The following is a 20,354-nucleotide window of genomic DNA, read 5'->3' on the forward strand; positions in this document are numbered from 1 at the left end:
CCTTTGGCTCTGTGACGGTATGCCCTTCCCTTCCCTTCTTCCCTTTTGTCTGCTGAGCTGGGCAGAAGCACGTGGGGAGAAATTTTCCACTGGCGTACGATGCGGAAACCCCCCCGGGGTCCCCTGGCTTTTTTGCCTTTCTCCAGGCAGTGGTGGACCCTGGGGGGGGGGGAATCCCAGGTGCTGCAGCAGCCTTTTTGTTCCCCTGCCCTGATTGGAGGCTGCCCTGGCCACCCAGACTGGCACGAGAGGGCATGGTGGGAGGCAGGTCCACAATTTGGGCATTAGTGTTAGATCAGGTGAACGGATGAGGCAGGCTCAGTAACAACAGCTCTTTATTCAGTGACTGCTTTCTACAATCCAGGGAAGATTTCTGTCCTGCAGCAGCCCTTTTATAGGGCTCTGGCGGGGTTTTTAGCCAATCAGATTTAAATGAGTTCCTGCTGGTAGCAGAGGACCTTGGTGGAAACTACATGCATCCAAGGTACTTAACATATTCAAAGTACTTCACAAGTAGCTCCTCCCCACAGCGCCCCGCCCCTTTCCCTCCCACCTCCTGCCTCCATCATCTCCTGGCTTCCAAAAATCCAAGGCCGGGAAAGAGACCCCGGCTGGTCAGTGGCAGGGGTGGGCTCTGCTTCCCTTCCAGGCTGACCTTGAGGCCGCCTCAACAAGCTGTGTTTTAATTGGCCAAGCCTGAAAAATGAAGGCCTGTGCTTTTCAGGGCTTATTTTGTGAAAGAGGAAAGCACAGGGCTCCCATCCTCATGGCAACAGCAGACAGAATTGGCAGGTGGAGGCTTGTAGGCCGGTCAATGGCTTAGGCGCCCAGAGGAACAGATTTGAGGAAAAAAGTGACCCCAGGAGGAAGGATTAGCAAATGCCTGGTAGCTCTATCTGGCACTGCTAACCTTAGGCAAGTGTGCAAATAATCTTCCAAGCCTTCAAAAGCATCTCAGCTGCCGCCATGCTATTCATGGAGTTGCAGGGGATATCAGCAAAAAGAGACTTCTCCCTCCCCTCCCCTTGTGCCTCCTCGGGATGGCTGTGAGACTAGGGAGGGGGAGATTCCGCTGATGCAGCCAGGGCCAACCTGGGGGTGCATGGGCCCCAGGGGTCGAGTCCTTTGCAGCTCGGTGGGCTTTTCCCTCTGGCTGCTGAGGAATCCCAGGTGAGGCCAGACTAAGCACGGCCTGTTGCCTTTCAAAATCGAAGCCCCCTTTCCTCTCTGCTCCAGAGTTCATGGCGTCTTTTTTTCCAACCTTCCAGGGAAGAGCAACGGGGGCCGTAGAGGCAGAACCGGTGCCCCAGTTGGTGAGGGTGACCCAGAGCCGGACGGAGGTGCCCGAACAAGTCTGCAGCCTGGTGGTGGTGGGTGTCAGCGGCGTCTTGCCCAAGGTGAGGGTCTCGATGCTGCAGAGAAGCAGCCGGAGGAGGGGGGGCAAAACCAGGAATGGGAGCAGTAGGGCTTGGCCTCCTGTGAAATGAGGAGATCTCTCGTGTGTGTGTATGTGTGTGGTGTGTGTGTGTGTGTGTGTGTGTGTGTGTGAGAGAGAGAGAGAGAGAGAACAAGGCTGTGAGAAGATTCAGTGGGATCCAGAGAGGAGGGGGCAGGAGAATTGTGTGCGTATGTGTGTGTGTGGGGGGGAGGGGAATCTAATTTCTCTCTGGAGTCCAGTTGTGTTTAAGAGCCCTTGGGGAAGCCTGTTTTTCCTCTTCCCCTTAAACCAGCAGCCCCCCAACTCCAAGGAAAATACTTAGGAAAAGAACAAAGCAAGCTCAGCTCCAAGGGATGCCCGCCGTTTGTCTTGCATGAAGGTCTCCACGCATCAGTCACACTCCTAGAGTCTTTGGCCCAACCGGTTCTGGAAATCAGTCATGTTAAGTTTTGGGGCGGGGGGACGGGACGGGATGGTGAATGAGGGCATAGCTGCATCCTGCTTCTGCCCCCTGATTGCCTGCTCAGAGCATATCCCCGTTTGATTGCAAGCACAGCCAGCGGTTCAGGGCTGCTGGAAGGTCAGCGGTTACCTGGGAGTGTCCATCAGCCTCCTGAGTGTAAAAAAAAAACGGAGGGGAGGGGATGATGGGCCTCCTTGCAGCGGAGGGGAGAGCCCAGGTTTGGGCCACAAGTGCAGCCGATTTCACGTGGGCTCCTTCCTCTCCGGACATCTTCCTGCTGCTGCCTAGCAACCCAGCTGCTGCCTGCGTGGAGCCAGGAGACAGGCTGGCTGCAGGAATGGCAGAGGAGACCTTTTTTTTGGGAGGGGGGATTGGGAACCTCGAGTCTCACGTGGCTTCAGCTGGGAGCTCCATCCTGTCCTTGGGGGGGGGTGTCCAGCGCCTGGCGGTTCTGGCCGGTTATTCCAGGCAGCAGCAGGGGCAGCTGTCTCTCTGCTTCAGGGGGAGGTGCTTTTTAGGGGCAGGCATGGGGGCAAGGGGCAGAGGAGGGTCTCCTAGCTTCCTCCCTGCTTCAGCTCCAACTCCAAAGGTTGCCCCCACCCAACCCCCGCTTTTGTCCAAGTGCGCTCACCTTCAGACCTCAGGATGTGGCTCCTCTCCTGAAGCGGACGGAACTTCCCTCTGCCCCTGGTTGGCTCCTGGAGTGCAGCCTATGTGCCCAGCCACCGTTTCCAGTCCCAGCAGTTCCCGGTAACGCACAGCTGCTGTGGGGAGCAGGAAGATGAGAGGGTCCGGGGCAGAGCCTAACTGGGGGGGGGGGGGGGGCTCCGAGCCCTGATTCAATCCCTAGAGGAGGAAACCTGCAGTTTGGGTTTAGTTCTCTGGCTTCCTGCTTTCCCTCTGCACCCCCTAACCCCATCAGGGCAAGACAAGTTGCCCAGAGCCATAGCTTTTTCTGCACTCTCTCCCGAGGGGGGGTGGGGGCAGCACCCTGGCCTATTATAGCAAATACCGGGTGGCCGTGAGAGAGAGAGAGACTCTATGTCAACCCTCGTCTCTTCAGAGGATGTGGGGTGATTTCTTCCATTCGGAAGAGCTGCCCCACACATCTCTGAAGTGACCGAGGAAGCGTCTGTCCTGTCAGTCATCCCCCTCCCACCCTGGCCCCCCGGGCAGATTCTCCAGGAGCAGAAAAGCCTGGGCAAGCTCTCTTCCAGGGGACGTTGATGGGGTTGGCATCCCAAGTCGGCCTCACATGACTTTGCATGCCATCCGGCCACTTGGGCAGCACCAGGTTGGCAGGGAAGAATTGGCCAAAGAGGCAAAACCACTGAAGGTGGTGGTGGTGGTGGGGTGCGTTTTGGGAAAGCAACCGAAAAGCCTGGAAATGGGATTCTGGTGAGCCCTCAGCGGTGCCTTTAAGAGATCTCTGCTGCTGGGATTCCAGTTTGCTGATTGGCTAGGAAGTGAGTGGGTGGGAGGGAGAGGGAACAGCCATTCAGAAATCTGTTGTATTACCTTCCTTCTTTAAAGGGGACCCAGTGGGGGGGGGGGGTTGGTTGAAGGAACAACCTGCCTCTCCCCCTCTGCTTTCCCAGACCTTGAGATCCAGAGGCCTGGAAGGAAAGCCAAGGGAGATGCTGGAGGGGCGGCTGTTCCTGGATCTGGAAGGAGGGGTGGGTGGGCTAGGAGCTGACCACCCCAGCATAAGTGTGGAGGCCTCTCTGAAAGGAAATCTGACTTGTGATGTCCACTTCAATGCCACTGTGGTGGGGCTTGAGGTGTCCCCTGCACTTCTCCTGTGCTCAGAAGGGGCTTCCTGGGGGCCTCGCGGAGCTGCTGACCATTGGCTCCCAAAGGCGATGAAGATCCCCATTTGCATTGACTCAGCAGGTGGTAGGACTCGCATAATGCTCATTTGGGCCCTCGTGAGGTTTTGATTTGGGCCCCAACGTCACTGTGCCGGCGCTTTGGAGGACTCAGTGCTCAACCCTCCAACCAGTTGCATCACCTCGTCCTCTCCCTTTGGGGCTTAGCTCTACGGATGAGGCTGCTTCCATCTTTTGATTGCCTCAGTTTCCCCTGGTCCTCGCTTGGCAAGGAAGGCAGAAGGGCCACATGTCAGGGCTGGGCATGGCGGGTCTTGCTTTGGACGGCTGAGAAAGGAGCTCGAGAGTCCCTCTGAACGAGATCCCACCCTTAGTAGGATGGAGGAGATCCCACCAAGCCAGTTGGTTCAGTTTGGCTTCTGGAATAGGAAGTGGCTTACTGTAGTTCACAAAACAGGCTGAATTATCATCCTAGTTTGCAACCTCCTGGGAGAGAGAGCGTGGGTCCCTCTCTAGGGAAAACCAACAAGGCTTAATGTGGGGTGGGGTCCACCCAGTGTGGACTGCGTTGGTTGTCCTGGGACGTTTAGAACAGGGCCCTCCAAATATGGATCAGCTGATCGGGTCCTGGAGGGTGACTTCTCCCCTGCCAGAAGGTCCATTGCTGAGATTCTTGGGGTCCACCTCCTTGCGCAGTTTGGGGGTGACGTTGGATTGATGGTGGCAATTCTTGTGATGCGCTGTAATGGTTAAGGAAGGGGCATGTGCCACTTTGGAGTGGCATTCCAGTGGGCACAGTCAGCAACCCATGTTACATATACATGAGTAAAGACTGACGATGCTTCTGTCAGAGTAGCCCTTGTTTGGTATGAGGATGGGGGCTGCTATAAGGTTTTGGAGAAGTGCAGCTCCAGGGAGCACAGGGCTCAAATCCCACCCTCTGGATGTGGCCGGCCCCTCACTCCACCGGACACACTCTGGGGCTGCTGTGAATATGACAGAGGAGTCCGGGTCTTTCTCAACTTCTGCGGGGAACAGTCTTTTTGCCCAGGGGGGAGAAGAACATCAGTGGTCTTATGGGAGGCTCCCACTGGGAGGGGGGGGGGTTTCGGGTACAGGTCCTGGCTCCCCGTGCTGCCCAAGGCTTGAGTGAGGGGAGGAGGATTCACCTTCCACTTCAATCTCATGGAGCCACAGACCGGAGCATTGTCAGATTTACCAGAAAAAGTGTCCAAGTTGCTGAATTCAGGGTTTGGGGCTGGGCTAGGAACCCCACAATTCCCGGTTAAGAAGCATAGCTAGCACGACTAATAACGCCCCAAAGACAAGTCTCCATGAGTTGGAGGCTTTAAAAAAAATGTACTTACTTTTATTTACATATTTGCGTATTACCTTTACAAATAACTCAAGGCGGTGCACATATCTAACCCTCCTATTTTTCCCCACAACAACCCTGTGAGGTGGGTTGGGCTGAGAGTGGGGGGGGATTCTCCCAAAGTCACTAACCTAGCCAGCTTTCCTGGTTGAGGTGGGACTTGAACTCACGGTCTCGTGCTTTGATGGACCTTTGTGGGCATTTGTTCCTCTTCTGAGAGGCATTTCTTTGATTTTAAAGCTGCGGTGGTGTGTGTGTGTGTGTGTGTGTAGGTAGAGAGGATACGGTTGGAAGAAGAAGGGCCCTGCCCGAGTCGCAGGCGATACTTTGAGAAAAAGAGGCTTCTCCTCCTTCGTTTTTCCTCCCTGCGTGTGAGATAAAAATGCAAATTATTCTCCCGACAGCTTCCACGCTGGTAGAGGCTGCTCTGCCTTTTTCTACCAGGCTAGATTCAGTTGGCACGTGATGTAGAGGTGGCAGAAAGTGGAACCGTGTGTGAATCATGCCTCGTTTGTAGCACCCGAGTGAGGATTTGGACCTTAGTGGGTTTGGGAGCTGGTGCCCTGCCAGGATGCCATCGAAGAGTTCAGATTCTGTGCGCTCTTTCAGAAAGGACCATTTCTAGGGAATTTCTTGGAGGGAGAGAGATAGCCTTTGGAGGCCGGCTAGCGTGGGCTTCCCCAGAGTTAGGTCTAGTTAACCCCAGGATGCCCCACAGCTGTGGGGAAGAGGGAAGGCGAGTGTCCCAAAGGGCAGCCAGGAAAGCAGCCCTTGGAGAGAGCCCTGACTTGGGCCAGGCCAGAGGCGGCAGCTGGCTGACCTTGGCTGACCTTGGGAAGCTGCCAGGGTTGGGGAGAAGAGGAGCCCAGGTCGAGATCCCTGGGCGGATCAGCCGGTCAACGGGGAGGAAGGAGGGAAAGGACTCCGGTCAATGGCTCCTTGGCTTCCAGTTGTGCCTCGGATGGGGAAGATGACAGACGGAACCCAGTAAAAGCAGCTCCTCTGGACGCGGCAAGAATCCAGACCGGGGTTTCTTTGGCCTTTCCAGCCCACCCCTTCAGGGGTTTTTTCCCTGCCTGGCCTACCTCGCAGGGCGAGTGTGCAGAGGGAGAGGAGATGCCCGGGCCGGCTCCCCCGCCTCCACCCCCGGGGCGGTGCGCGGGAGGGCGGCCGCTGCGCCTTTAAGGCCCCCTGCTTAACATGCTCGGCGCTGCTGCCGCGGCCCTGCGCACCGATTGGCTGCGGCGCGGCGAACGGGAGCTGCGGGGCGAGCGCGATGCTCTGCCTTCCCCCTTTCCCGTCCAGGGAGCGCAGGCGGCGGCGGCTCCGCTCTCCCCAGCCGCGCCGGCAGCAGCAACAACCGCAGCAGCAGCAGCAGCAGCGGCCCCTTCCTCGCCGCGCTCCGCCAGCCCGCAGAAGCCCCGGGCGGGCAGGGGCTCGTTCGCTCGCCCGGCCGCCCCTGGCAGCAGCAGCAGCAGCGAGCGCGGCCGGCGGGGGCAGTGGGCGCCCCCTCCCCGGAGCTGGGCAGGCTCGGAGGGCTGGGCGATGCAGCGCGGCTGCCGCCGCCGCCGCCGCTGTGATGCTGCGCTAGCAACGGCGGCGGCGTGGTCGGCGCGCCCGCGGAGGTGACGGGCTCGTCGGCGGTCGGCGGGCGCGGCGCGCGGGGGCCGGCGGGGTCATTGTCTCGGCGCGGCCAAGATGCACAAGCACCACCATTGCTGCCGCTGCCCGGAGTGCTACGAGGTGACGCGCATGGCGGCCCTGCGGCGCATGGAGCCCCCCAGCTACGGCGAGTGGCAGCAGCACGAGCAGTTCGGCGGCGGGGGCGGCTACGGGGGCTACGGCTCGCAGACGCTGCCCTCGCAGCCCGGGGGCGCCACCCCCACGGCCCGCGCCAAGGGCAAGCTGGTGCCCACGGCCCGCGACAGCACGCCCCCCGCGCCGCCCAAGCAGGGACCGGCCAAGGGGGGCGGCGGGGCGGGCACCCCCAAGATCAACGGCAGCGGCCCTGCCTGGTGGCCCGAGTGCACCTGCTCCAACCGCGACTGGTATGAACAGGTGGGTGCCGCTCCTCGGGCGCCGCGGGTGGGGAGGGGGAGGCCCTCGAGCGCCCGGTCCGCGCGGGGATGCGCCCGTCCCTTCACCCAGGCCGAGCGGCCGTTGGGCAGGACCCCGTCCCCGTCCCCCGTCCCCGCTTCTGAGCCAAGGGGGCTGGCGGACCTCCTCGGGAAACCTCCCCGCCGCAGCCGCCTCGGCGATCCCAGCGGAGAAAATGGATGGAGCCTCACGCGAGGCAATAAAATGGAGGCTGCCTCGGTGGGTCCCCGCTTCGCGCGAGTGGGCCAAGCCCCCGTTGCTGGAGGCTGCCTCGCCCCAGCCCAGCCCTCCAGGGGCAGAATATGTGGGGGGGCGTCCAGGGGGAGGTAGGGGGAGCAGCCATGTCCGGTTTCGCTGCCTGTGTGGCTCCGGCCTCCCCCGTTGGCATTGGGCACTGCAGTTGTGCCAGAGCTGCCTGGGCTTCTCCCTAATGCCCCCTTGCCAAAGGCAGCTTGGGCAGCTGCTGGGGGTTGGGGAGGGGTTTACAGTGGGCAATCTGTGCCTGAAGCTGCTGGGCTCCCTTCCCCCAAGAGCGCTCAGATGGGAATTGGTACATGCACATCTCTCTCCTAAGATGGCAGTGGCAAGATGTGTCTGTGTGTGCGCGGAGGGAAGGAGGGCTTTGCTCTGGGTCTGGCTGTAAACTGGTCAAAAGGCACAATGGTGGCGTGATGAGAAAAGGTTTGGGAGGACTGGGGAGGGGGGAGGCATTTTGGGGGGGGGCTGGCATAGCAGCTGAGCTGCAGAGGTCCTGGCAAGCTGTGGAGGATGGGGCTTGGCTCAGAGAGAGAGGGCCCAGGCAGGCCACATTCCTCACAGGAGTGTCGGGAGGGTTTGCACTGAGCCTCCTCTGGGGAGGGTCACCTCTCCCTCTGCCAGCCTGGCCAAGTGGCGTGGTCCCCCGTGGCCTGGTACTGGGTAGTGGGCTGCCTTTAGCAGTGCCAGAAAGGGAGGTGGGGCACTGTCCCAGATTGGCTCCCCCCCCCCCACCAGCCTGTGTCCCTGCCGTGTGTACAGGTGCTTCTGTGCGGTTGCCTGACTTCTCTTAATGGCTAGCTCTTTGGCACTGGCACTTGGGGAAGGAAGGCCTGGCCTGGGTGGCGATCGTGCCCCTTGTTCTTGGCCCCACTTGGTCACTGGTGTCAGTAGCCACAAGACATGAGGGGAATTGGCAGAGCCTGGGGGAGGCCAGGCGGCTGTGATTGATTTTGTAGGACAGGAATCCCCCCCCCTCCGCACAGTCTTTTCAATGCCTCCCCTCCACCCCCATCATGAAGTGGGGATCCTTAGCCAGGGCATGAAGGAACAGGTGCCCCATTTGCCACTGTGGAGTGGCCCAGAACAGGGCACCCGTGCCATGGCAAAGCAGTTGGCAGGAGGGCAGTGCACGGAGGTAGGCTGATCTGGAGAGGGAGGCCTTGCTGCCCCATGGCTGGTCTGTACCATGTGGGAGTGGGGGCCACTGGGAAGGAGCCAGTCCAGGGCCCCCCAGTCCAGCCCATCACAACACCATTTGTGGGGGGGGAGGGGGAGGGTTAGGAAAGTGAGAGGCAGCCTTATCTTCTGGTGACTGGCTTCTCCCATTCTGGAGCCCTTGATGGTGCCCAGGATGGAAGAAGAGGAGATGGAGGGAGCCGGGCATCGCTGGCCACTCGGAGGCTGCCTGAGGCGAAAGGAGTGGGTGATGAGGGATAAAATGGGACAAGGGGGGGCAGGTGGGTGGGGCGTGCCGAGGGGCGCCTGGCTGAGAGTGGGCGGGTGGGGCAGGAGGGCTGCGGGGGTCCCAGGGGTGGGTGGGTTTCCTGAGGCAAGGGGGGGGAGCGAGTGAGCGAGAGAGAGGATGGGGCCGAGAAGCTGGAGGTGGGAGGTTGGCAGAGTGAGGTTGCTATGGCTACTCATGTTCTATTCAGAGAGGGAGGAGGGAGGAGGGAGCTTCATCCTGGCACTGGAAGGTGGAGGCGGAGGAGGAGGAGGGTGCGGGTGGGGGGGGGTCGAGCGGAGTAGAAAGCAGCACAGCTGGGGGAAAGCAGGGGAAGTGGGCAAGGCGGCTGGTGGGCTGGCGTGGGAGTGCCAGGCCGCTGGAGTGGTGGGTGGGTCGGGGCCGTGAGGAGCCACCCTGCCGCTTCGCCTGGCTCCCCTCGGGATGTTCTCCCTGTTCTGCGCAAGGCAGGATGTCTGCCACCGCGGGTTGCTCTGGCATTCGCTATGACTCAGAGGGAACGAAAAACCTGCCCCCCCCCTCTGCCTCAGCTGCCTGGCATTTAGGATAAGTGGAGCCCTAGGAACAGAGGGCTTCTCCCAGGTTCTCCATCCTAGGGACTTCCAGCATCTGCCCCCCCCCCCAGCCCCCTTGGGGAAACCCTTGTGTGCCTCTCGCCTGCCCTGTTATGGGGTGGGGATCGGGAGTGGGGTGGGGGTGGGGAGGCAGTCAATCACTGGGGATCCTTCTGCCTCTCTCAGCCCCTGGCACAAATCCAGAGGGAAGCTTTTAGGATCTTCCAATCTCTTGGCAGATTGGAGAAGCCGTATCTGTTTCCAGCTTTGCCTGCGCTTTTCCCTTGGGTCTGCAATGGGTACCCCCCCCCCCATGCACACACTTTGTACACAGGTGTGCTGCGGTGGTCCTTCCCCACCAGAGTGTGCTCCTCTGGGCACCTCCTCCTTGCCACCCAGGTATCTGAAGAGAAGGCCCCCAGTGATAGCAATCGACCATCTTCCCTGACCCATAGGTTCTGTGGGCCCATCTAGCGGCATCTGTTTGTGCCCCCTGAGAGAGTCTTCGTGGGGTCTTGATGCTGGGGCTGGAATGTGCTGGAACCAAACCTTGTTGGTCCCCATTGATCCCATCTCATTTATTGACTGGTCAATAGGTCGGTCATCCGAGAATATCCGGCTGGCCCTGGGCAGGGTGGTCTCTTGGGGAGACTGATCAAGAGGTCAGACCACCTTTTAAAGGCAGAGCTTGGGTAGACGACCTGTGGGACAGAAGAGAGGTCTTCAGATCCCAGGCAACCTCCAGGCAGATCCTGGATCTACAAGGGATGCAGCCAATTTCCCCCAGATTCTTCCCGGAATTTTATCTCCTCTCTGAATCTCCATAGATAACGTTGGGTCCTTGATGCACGAATAATAGAATGCGGGGTCTTAATCTTCTCAGGCTCTGCTGCCGTTGGAATAACTTCTCATGAGGGAGCAGGAGGGGAGGGGGCTTGGGGAGAAAGGAGCTTCCATTCCCAGCAAAGTTGTCTTTCCTCCGTCCCTCCTTCCTACCGGCCGTTTTCCTGCTTAGCTGCTGGGGTCGTTTCTCAGAAATAGGCCTTTCCATGATCCTTGATGCCACGAGGATGGCCAACCGTGGCTGATCTTGGAAATGCCGTAAAAGTTGGACTCCGCTCCCGGGGTTGTGGCTTGGCCTAGTCCTGAGTCTTGTGCCAATACCTGATGACTAATTTTTGAGGTGGGGGAGGGGCACCAATTTGACTTCGCTTCCTTTTCTCTCTAGCAGGCAACCAACTTGGCTTAGAACCCAGTGAGGGATTCTAACCCAACCGTAAAATGATTCATTCCATTCCATTGGCTCTGGAGAGCCGGGAGGATGCTTGCGAACCTCCAATATATTTTTTTTCTCAGCAGAAGCTGAGAATCAGCTGAGGAATCCCCCTCTCCCCATTTTGGACCGGAAGCCTTGGAGATTGGCAGGGAGGTTCTCGCTAGGTCTGGTAGCTGACCTGTAACATCTGCTCTAAAGTAATCCTAATGTATAGGAAGAAGTTATATGCATCCCTCTGTCTCTCTAGGAAGCCTCTCCTTGGCTGTTCTTAGCTTAGATCGGCCTCTGCATAGCTCTCTCTCTCTATTTCTCCATTCAAGAAGCGGAGGGGGGGTGATTTCTCTCCTCCTTTGGGCATCAGGAGGGTAACTCTGCTGCTTTCCTGCCTACAAAGCCAACCCTTCCACCCCTCTTGGCTGAAAAGACAAGGCCTGTTGTATGTAAAATTTGAGGCCAGGGTGCCTTGAGTGGCGCGGTGCCGTTCCCCAGTGATGTGGGAAAGTGGGAGGGGGGAAAGGGCCCTGTGGTGTTATTTGCAGGCCAGGTTCAGGCAGATTTGAGGCCTGGCTATCCAGCACTTTCTGGCCAGGCTACCTGCACCTGGAGGCTTGCCACTGGATGGCAATGGCTCTAAGTCTTCTTTCCAGGAGACCTGGAGGTCTGCCTTCTCCCCATGTGGCTAGAGGTACTCAGAGGCCAATGGGAAAAACCTCCTTTGTTGGGGAGACCCCTGCCTAATGTTGACTTGGGGGGGGTCATCTCCTCTCCTGACCAATGGCTACACAGCTTCTGATATGGCAAGCCTAAGTTGCTCATCCTTTCCTTAGGCCAGGGGTCTCCAAACTTGGGAACTTTAAAGACTTGTGGACTTCAACTCCCAGAATTCCCTTCTCTTTTAAAGGGATATCCTCCCACAGAAGTCCTGTGTGGCTGAGAACGATGGGAGTTGTAGTCATGTGGGAGCACCAGGTTTTTTTTTGGGGGGGGGCGATTTAAAGCAAGGAGTCTCGCTGGGCGGGCATAGTTGGGCAGGATGTGGCTTCTGCCTGGCTCGTTTGTGGGGTTGGGGGAGCCCCTCCGCTCCGGCCTCCCCCTCTCCCAGGGGAGTGAATGATGACTGGGAGAATCCCATTTCACACAGTCATTTGCCATCTCAATGGCTCTAATACAGGAGTGTCCAAAGTTGGGAACTTTAAGGCTTGTGGACTTCAACTCCCAGAATTCCTCCTGGGAGTTGAAGCCCATAAGCCTTAAAGTTCCCAAGTTTGGACACCCCTACCTTAGGCGATTGGCTGGCTGAAGCGCCGCTTACTGCTGCTGCTGCTTCTACTATTATTACTGACAGGTTTTTGGCTGCTATTCCCATAAAAGCTGCGATGGCTTTTTCTGGGAGATATAAAGAATACAATAGGCAATATTCTGCCTAGTGAGTAATTGGAGCGGCAGAGAATAGGCTTGCCTTATCACATGGACGTAGCCCTTGGAGTTACAGCTCAGGGTGCTGGCCACCTTCAGCTCCCTCAATCTCTGCGGGAGGGTTTAATTTGTGCTCCCATCGCCCGTCTGGCTGTTCCCTGGCACCCAGTTCAGTCTGGCTGTCTGGATCCGTCTTGAATGTGTGGCCCCCTTTTGGAAGTTCTGTTGATTTGGTCTGAAATTTCATTTCTTCCATCGGTTTCCCGTTGACGGCGGTTCAGCCTGTGCTGGACTCTGCTTGGTTCCATCTGCTTTTATTCAGGACTGGGGGGGGGGGGGCGTCAAAGCATAAAATAAGTGAGTGGATGTTGCTAGGGGAAACCATCCGTCTCTTGCCAGAGCCTGCTTGGGGATCCTGGCCAACCCAGATCTGGAATTCGGGATTCTAAGGGATCAGATGGGCTGCCTTTCCTTCTGGTGGCTGCTCCAGCACTGCTTCCTCGCTCTCCTTGCCCCCAAAGTGAGCCTTTCAGCTCTACTGGGAACAAGGGGTTCACTTGGCTGGAAAGCCATTTGGGCTGATGGGTGAACATTGTGGCATCGTGAGTGCACCCCAGGCATTTGAGAGAGAGAACAGGAGGCCAAAGGAAGGGGGCTGATGGGGCAGCCAGGCTGGCTGCTCCCTCGTACAGAAGCATTTTCTGTTAGAGGGCAATGGTATCCGGGCACTCTTTCCCCCACCCACCCCCCAACTCTTTTCTGTGAATGCGGGCACAGTCCTTCTTCCTGGCGTGTTGGCCTTTGGCTGAATCCGCCCCTGGGCAGCCAAGCCCAGATGCCCACTCTGACTGACAGTGGCTCTGGAGGAGGCTGGGAAGACGGATGATCCCTTGGGGCCGGGAGGGATGGGGCTGCCCCCGTCCTCCTGCAGCTGCCCGCCTCGGAAGAAGAGCTGGAGCCCACTTCAGCAGGCGCCGGTGCTGGACAGCTCCTGTCGCCTGGGAAAACAGTGGCGGGGAGAGGGGAGGAACCTGGGAAGGCCTGGGTTGGGGAGGGCGCTGGATCGAGCCCCCCTTTCCCCGCACTGAGCACCCCCCCTCCCGTGGAGATAGGAGTCAGGAGTGGAAGCAGACAGGTGGATACAAACTGCACCAAAGGGTGTAAAATTAACCAGTTATGTGGGGGTCCTTGGTGGTTTCTGAGCTCGTTTTCTTGCAGACATTTAATTACCCTAACTAGATAACATCATCATTGCTAATCGTCAGCATTGGGGGGCCCACCCCACCCCACCCCACCCCACCCCACCCCATGTCAGCCCTTACAAATATTCTCATTTATTATTAACCAGTTAAAATAAAACCTGAGAGTTCAGTTTACTAGTTTGTGCAGAATGGGTGGATGGATGGACCAAAGTGTGTATGACAGAGAGAGAGAGAGAGAGAGAGAGAGAGGGAGAGGGAGAGGGAGAGGGGGAGAGAGAGGGAGGGCGGGAGGAAGACAGAAAAGACACAGAGAGAGGGAGGGAGGGAGAGAGAGAGACAGAGACAGACAGAGAGAAAGAGAGAGAGAGAAGGAGAGAGGAGAGACACAGACAGATAGATAGACAGAGAGAAAGAGAGAGAGAGACAAAGAAAGAGACAGAAGAGAGAAGGAGACAGAGAGAGAGAAAGAGAGACAGATAGACAGACAGAGAGAGAAAGAAAAAGAGACAGAGAAGAGAGAGAGAGAGAGCGTTCAGCCACTGGGCTTCTTAAGGCCTTCGAAGAAACCTCGTGGGAAAGGAATGTCACTTGGTGTCAGGTGTGCATTTCTCCACCCCAATGCCCCCCCTCCACTTTTTTCTTTTAATGATTTAAAACATCTTCGTCTTCCTGGGTGTCTGTTTTCCCAAAGTGCATTTTCTTGAGCATGTTTGCTTTTATACAGATTTTGGCTTTCGGTTTTTGGTAATGGATTAATAACTCTCAACTGGCAACAGCTTCCTGTTTTGAGTATTTCTTCTACAAGTCCAAACCTGGAACCAAGCAAGAACCGAAAACCTCCCAAACTGAAACTGGCATCCTGGGTTGGTGGAGGCAGTGGTGTGGCGGGGGCTGAAGACTGACTGTGAGATCCGGTGGCTCTTCTTGGTGTAGGATGGGAAGAGACCTTTACCCAGACCTTTGATCTATTGTTAAAAATAAGGGTTTTTAAACCAATGATCATAAGAAGGGTTCCCTGCCTAATTTACTAATTGTGCTTTGTTATTTGATACTGCGCATTTAAAATTACCTTTGAAATCCAGTTCTTGTGGTCATTGTAGCTCCTGGGGCAAAGTTGATGGAAAACCGAAAAAGAAAAAGAAAAGAAAATATTGCTAAATAATCTTTTCTTTCTCCTGGGTCATGACCGAGCCTGAGAGATTGCTGGATTCTGGATCTGTCCAGGATCTGCCAAAGACCAGGGAGTTGGATAAACTGGGCATTCCAGATCAGAGGAAAAAAACCATGTTAGAGTGGACAAGTTTTCAGCTAGCTGGCAAACAGCTGGATAATTGGGGGCCGGGGCAGAAGGGGGCACTGATCCTGCTCTTCTCCTCCATGGAAGTGACACCCCTTTGTGGGGGCTCTATGCCAAGGCCAGCCACGCGGCTCAAGGGCCGCCCTGGGCAAGGGGAGAACCCACTGAGAGCCTGCCAAGGGCCGCTCAGTTCACACGGGTGTCTTTTGCTCTTTCAGGCCAGCCCTTCTCCCATTATTGTGAACACCGAGACTCTGGAGCCCAGCCTCTCCGTAAGTTTGCCTCCTCCGCTAGAGTCCCTACCTCCCCCGGAGGGTCTCGCTCCCTTCCAGGAAGCGGCCCTTCTTGGGCTGCCCGTTGTGTGGGGGGCGGGACACTCCCTTGCCTGGAGCCTCAGATAGGGGGTGGGATTGATCGCCAAGTAGGCCTGCCGGTTCTTGGAGAGCGCGATCCAAAGAGGCTCCCTGGGGAATATCCCCCCCGTGGGCTGGGCCCCTTACTCACTTCCCACCTGCCTAAAGGATCTGCCTTCCGGTGCCCGTCCCTCGTCCTGAGGGCATCCTCACCTTGGCTCTGAGGCAGTAATGATGTCCTCTTTTCTTCACCGCCGGTTCAGTAGTAGGAGCCTGCGCAGAAGGTGCAAACCGGCCGTATATCACCTCTGCTCTGAGGGCTTCTTGCCTCTATGCAGCCAGTCGGCCTCCTTGGGCATTTGGGACCCTAGCAAGGCCCCCAGCCAGGGATTTGGGGCTGGGAGATGCCTTTATGTGAGGAGCTCCTGAAATAAGCAGCACCGGTGTGGCCTTGCCTTGTCCAGGTTGATTTCACCAGAATCCGCATTGGTGCAGGATCTGGTTTTAACTGCCCAGGGGGGACTCAGTGAACAAAAGACCTCCGAGGCCAGCAGCCTTTTTTTCTCCGGCCTTCTCCTGCTTCGTGGCACAACTGATCCACGTGGATCAGAAGAGACCTTTGCTGGCCATGTCACGGCTGGCCTTTGGCCCCCTGGGCTGTGTGTACCAGGGGCACCTGGCATGGCATTTCTTTCTGGGCCCCTGGATCTCCCTTCTCTCCCCCCAGGTGAATGGCAGTGACGGCATGTTCAAGTACGAGGAGATTGTCCTGGAGCGGGTGAGTGGGGCTGCCCCGGTCCGTCCTTCCCCTCCAGTCATCCAAGCCCACCTTCTCCATCCCTGGCTCTTTTCTGCAGTGGTCTTCAGAGGCGGAGCTTCCTGGGGTCTCCAGTAAGGCTGGAAGAGCCGGCTGGGTCTGCCCCAAGCCTTCCCTTCCCAGGGGCTGCCCCTCCTGGCCCCCTGGGCTCTCTGCTTCCTCTTCGGTTTCCTGCTCCCCGCTTGGAGGGCGGATGCTCATATTGGGTCTCTTCTCTTGGCAGGGAAACTCCGGCCTTGGCTTCAGCATCGCTGGTGGCACCGATAACCCCCATATCCCCGACGACCCTGGCATTTTCATCACCAAGATCATCCCGGGTGGGGCGGCTGCCATGGACGGGCGCCTGGGGTGAGTGTCGGGGGGCGCAGGGTCCCCAACCCTGCAGGGCTGGGAGGTTTGGGGGCCGGGCGGGCAGGGGCTTTGGGGGCCTCCCTCCCTCACCCTCTGCTCTGTGGGTCAACAGCGTCAACGACTGCGTGCTTCGGGTCAACGAAGTCGACGTCTCGGAGGTGGTGCACAGCAAGGCGGTGGAGGCGCTGAAGGAGGCAGGGCCAGTGGTGAGGCTGCTGGTCAGGCGAAGGCAGCCCCCTCCGGAGACCATCATGGAGGTCAACCTGATGAAAGGACCCAAAGGTGAGAGGCTGGGGTCCTGGGGAGGAGGACCATTGCCACGAGCTTCCATCCAAAGAGTCTCAGTTGGGGTCTCACCAGAGGGCCGGGCAGGGCAGTCAACCACTCGGCTGGGGGGGTGGGGGTGCCGCAGGAGCTGCTGCCAGCTGGGAAGGTGCCTGTAGGGGTTCCTGGAGCCCCCTCCTCAGGCGAACCTGCTGCCTGGAGGGGCACAGCTCATTCCAACTACGGGAGAAGGAGAACAGTCACAGCCTTGCAGGGGAGGCACTGGCTCCGCCCAAGTTCTTGCAGTGAGGCTGGCCATGCCCCTATAGAGCAGACCTCCCACCCCCTCAGGGAGAAGAAGGACCCAAGCCCCCCATCGCTCTTCCTCTGCACTTCTGGCCATTTGCAGTGGGACGGTTCCTCCTTGCTGAGGGCCTCCCCCTGCCTGAGCCTCGGGCACTGCCCTGCTCGGCCCTCCGTTGTTTGCCAATGGCTGAGAAGGTTAAAGTAGGCCTGAGGAAAGGGGGAGGCACCCTCATCCATGCAATGCTCCTCCTTCCAGGGCTGGGCTTCAGCATCGCGGGGGGCATCGGGAACCAGCACATCCCGGGCGACAACAGCATCTACATCACCAAGATCATCGAAGGGGGCGCGGCCCAGAAGGACGGGCGGCTGCAGATCGGCGACCGGCTGCTGGCGGTGAGGACGCAGCGCTGCTTCCCTTACGGGCTGGGATGGGCCCTGCCAGGGCGGTCAGGGGCCCCAGGGAGGGAGGTTCCCGCCTACGAAGCATGTCTTCCAATTATACCTGGTTCTGGTGCCACCAGAATCTAGGCCCAAACACACCTGCAGGTGGTTGCCATTGCCGGGCATTGGATCCTCCATATTGTGAGGCACTCTACATCTTTTTTTCCCCATTTTTTATTTTTATTTTTTTATTCTCTTACATAGCATTTTAAGTATACATTCACCTGATTGTTATTCTTCTTGACATTTGTCATTCTTGTACGCTTGTTGTTCCATTTAAAAGGTTATAATACACAGTTTGGGTTGCTTTGTTTACCATCCCTTCCTCGTGTTGTAATGCCTCCTTCTTTTCCCTTTCTTTTCTCCCTCCTTTCTCTACTTCCTTCCTCCTCTCCTTCCCTTCCTCCTTCCCTTCCCTTTCCCCTACTCTTACTCTTCCCCTTCCTACCCTCTCTCCTTTCTCTCCCTTCCTCCTCTCCCTCCTCTTCCTTCTTCCCTTCCCTTTCCCCTACTCTTCCTCTCCCCCTTCCTACCCTCTCTCCTTCTCTTTCTCTCCCTTCCACCCTCCTCTCCTCACCCCTTTCTTGAGGCATTCCACCTTGTAAGCTGAGGGCCTCTTGACTTTCAGAGTGGGCCTTGGAGCCCCCTGGGGGTCTCTCTCCTTTTCCCCGGGCGTTCAGAGCTTACCTGTGTGCTGCTCTCTCTCCCCTCCCCCTCCAGGTGAACAACACCAACCTGCAAGAGGTGCGGCACGAAGAGGCCGTGGCCGCTCTGAAGAACACCTCCGACATGGTGTATCTGAAGGTGGCCAAGCCAGGCAGCTCCCACATCAATGACCTCTATGCGCCCCCAGACTACGCCAGCAGTACGTCCCTGCCCCTCACCCCACCGCCTCCAGCTCAGGGAGGAGTGCCCGGCTGGGGTCTGGGTGGCAGCCGAGAGGGGAGGCCGCCCCAGAGCAGCAGAGGCTAAGCCTGGTTTCTCTCCCGCCTTTTGTCTCCCTAGCTTTCTCTGCCTTGGCCGACAACCACATAAGCCATAATCCTGGCCTAGGCTATCTCGGAGGCATGGAGAGCAAGCCCCCTTACCCTGCTCCCCCCCAGGTCACGCCTGCCCGCTACTCACCTGTGCCCCGCCACCTGATTGGAGAGGAGGACTTCACCAGGTGAGCAGCGGCGGCCCTGCTGGGTCCAACAACATATAAGGCTGAGGAGGGGGCATCTGTCTCCCCACATGGGCCTCCCTTTTCTTCCTCTGGTGCACAGAGGGGGCTGGGGGGTCTCATACCCAGAAGCAGGATCTTCTCCGAGGGAAGGTGTGAGTGTGTGTGTGTGTGTGGGCCCAACGGAGGGGCAGAGGATCTGAGCTTGTGTTTTGAAGCCAAACCCTCTGTGCTGCCCCGCCTTTTCCGACTGCTGTTAGGGGTCCTTCTGGCTAGGCTCTGGCGGCCCCCAGCAGGTAGGGAGTCCGTTGACACGGCTGGGGAATTGAGGGGTGGGCTGGAGGGAGCCCGATGCGGAGGGGGTTTGAACACGTGGCCCGCCTGGCCCTTTTCTGCCCTGGAGATGGGCGAGAGGAGGGCTCTGTGGGCAAAGGAGAGGGCAGACACTGGCATCAGAGAGATTGGGGGGGGGGGGGGGTCAGAGCAGCAGGCTTCTAGTGGTCACCCAACCCCTGGCAGCGCTGACTCATGACCACACGAGGGCGCTAATCAGACCGAGGCAGAGGAAGGCTGGCAGCCGATGCCTTCATCCCAAAATCCATGGTGGTTTGCTGGCCTGCTGGATGGGGAAGAAGGGAGTCCATCAAGGGTGGGATTCAGGGGGCTGCCCCCTTGCCCACCGGATGATTTACCCTGATGTCCAGCAGGCTGTGATTTATAGGCAAGGGGCGAATAGGCACGTGATCCCCCCTCCCCCCCCCGCCAGGACCCTGGCAACCTTGGGTGCCCCAAGCCTGCTACCGAGGGCCTCTGGGCCTCCCCCACAGCCAGAGGGCTCCTCCCCACTCTTGGCTCTCTAGGGCAGCCTGCCTTCTGCCGTGCAGGCTGAGCCCTCCCCCTCCTGCCTAACAGTCCCTCCTGGCTGGTGCCCAGAGGGAGGGGTGGGCTAAGGCCAGTGGCAGCTTCCTGGGCATCTGGATCATCTCAAGGCTCTTGACAGGTCTGGCTGCTGGGAGGGGAGGGCGGGGCAATGTGGATAAAAGGCAGGCTGCCCGCCCCCCACCCCCACCCCAGGGATGCAGCCATCATGATCACGGTCAACATCTCCTCCTCCATGTCCTACGGGAGGCAGGGCCCCCCACCGCAGTCTGCCAGCCTGCACCAAAGAAGGATTCGGTATTCTCCCCACCCCCACCCCCAGTCCTTTTGTGCTTTCAGTTCAGGGATGGGGGTGGGGGTCTCTGCAAGGCTTGTGGTGGACGCTTGATTCCATCCTGCCTGGGAGGGATGCACCGCTCTTGAAGTGCAGACCCCTCCCAAGCTAATTGGCACGCAAAGTGAGGGGCACAGAGGGGGCAAACATCCCGGAGAGGAGGAAATGGGACAGAGGCTGCCGGTTATGAGCCAGGAGAAGCTTGGAGGGGGGGGGGAATGAAGTGCTGGGGCTCCAAGGAGAGGAGCTGACCCCCCCCATTCTCCCCTCCTCCCCCTTTGCTCCTTCCGGGCATCAGCAGACCAGCCAAAGGCTCCCTTTACCTGGAATGTGGGGTCCAGTTCAACCTTGGACTGAAAGTGGGGGTGCAACTGACAGTTTTTTTGGGGGGGGGGTTGATTGACACCCACCATCTTGGAATCCAGCCCCAGATGCTCCTGCCCTCCCCTGTGCCCCCATCCCTGATGGCTGCCTCTCTCCTCTTCCTCTTGCCAGGGAACCCCGGAAGATCTCTCTGCACAAGGGTACCAGTGGCCTGGGCTTCAACATTGTGGGGGGCGAGGACGGGGAGGGCATCTTTGTCTCCTTCATCCTGGCAGGGGGACCAGCAGACCTGAGCGGGGAGCTGCGGCGTGGCGATCGGATCCTGTCGGTGAGTACCATGGGGGCCTTCTGAGAGAGTGGGGGGGGGGAAGAGGGTGCTTTTGCCAGCTGCATGCTCCCCCCCCCCCCCAGGTCTCCTGGCTCTTCTGGCCCTTCTGCCCAGCCATCCAGGGGTTA

At 58.4% G+C, this 20,354-nt stretch overlaps 1 protein-coding gene across 5 annotated transcripts in view; it reads left to right on the forward strand.

Annotated features, from left to right (window-relative positions):
- DLG3 (discs large MAGUK scaffold protein 3) overlaps positions 1–20,354 on the forward strand; it is a 42,916-nt gene that overhangs the window by 3,247 nt on the left and 19,315 nt on the right. For 2 of the 5 annotated variants that reach the window (XM_081964052.1, XM_081964051.1), the window contains exons 4-12: positions 1,269–1,397; positions 14,886–14,939; positions 15,748–15,798; positions 16,061–16,185; positions 16,301–16,470; positions 17,015–17,151; positions 17,920–18,064; positions 18,205–18,364; positions 20,070–20,226. In XM_081964052.1, coding sequence (XP_081820178.1) covers positions 1,269–1,397; positions 14,886–14,939; positions 15,748–15,798; positions 16,061–16,185; positions 16,301–16,470; positions 17,015–17,151; positions 17,920–18,064; positions 18,205–18,364; positions 20,070–20,226 — 1,128 coding nt within the window. Of the gene's footprint in view, positions 1–1,268; positions 1,398–6,749; positions 7,164–14,885; positions 14,940–15,747; positions 15,799–16,060; positions 16,186–16,300; positions 16,471–17,014; positions 17,152–17,919; positions 18,065–18,204; positions 18,365–19,446; positions 19,538–20,069; positions 20,227–20,354 lie in introns of those variants that run through there. The other 3 variants (XM_081964057.1, XM_081964050.1, XM_081964053.1) reach the window with 3 other exon arrangements.

Source organism: Natrix helvetica, assembly GCF_964273705.1.
Source record: "Natrix helvetica genome assembly, chromosome: 11".
NCBI classification, from domain to species: domain Eukaryota; kingdom Metazoa; phylum Chordata; class Lepidosauria; order Squamata; family Natricidae; genus Natrix; species Natrix helvetica.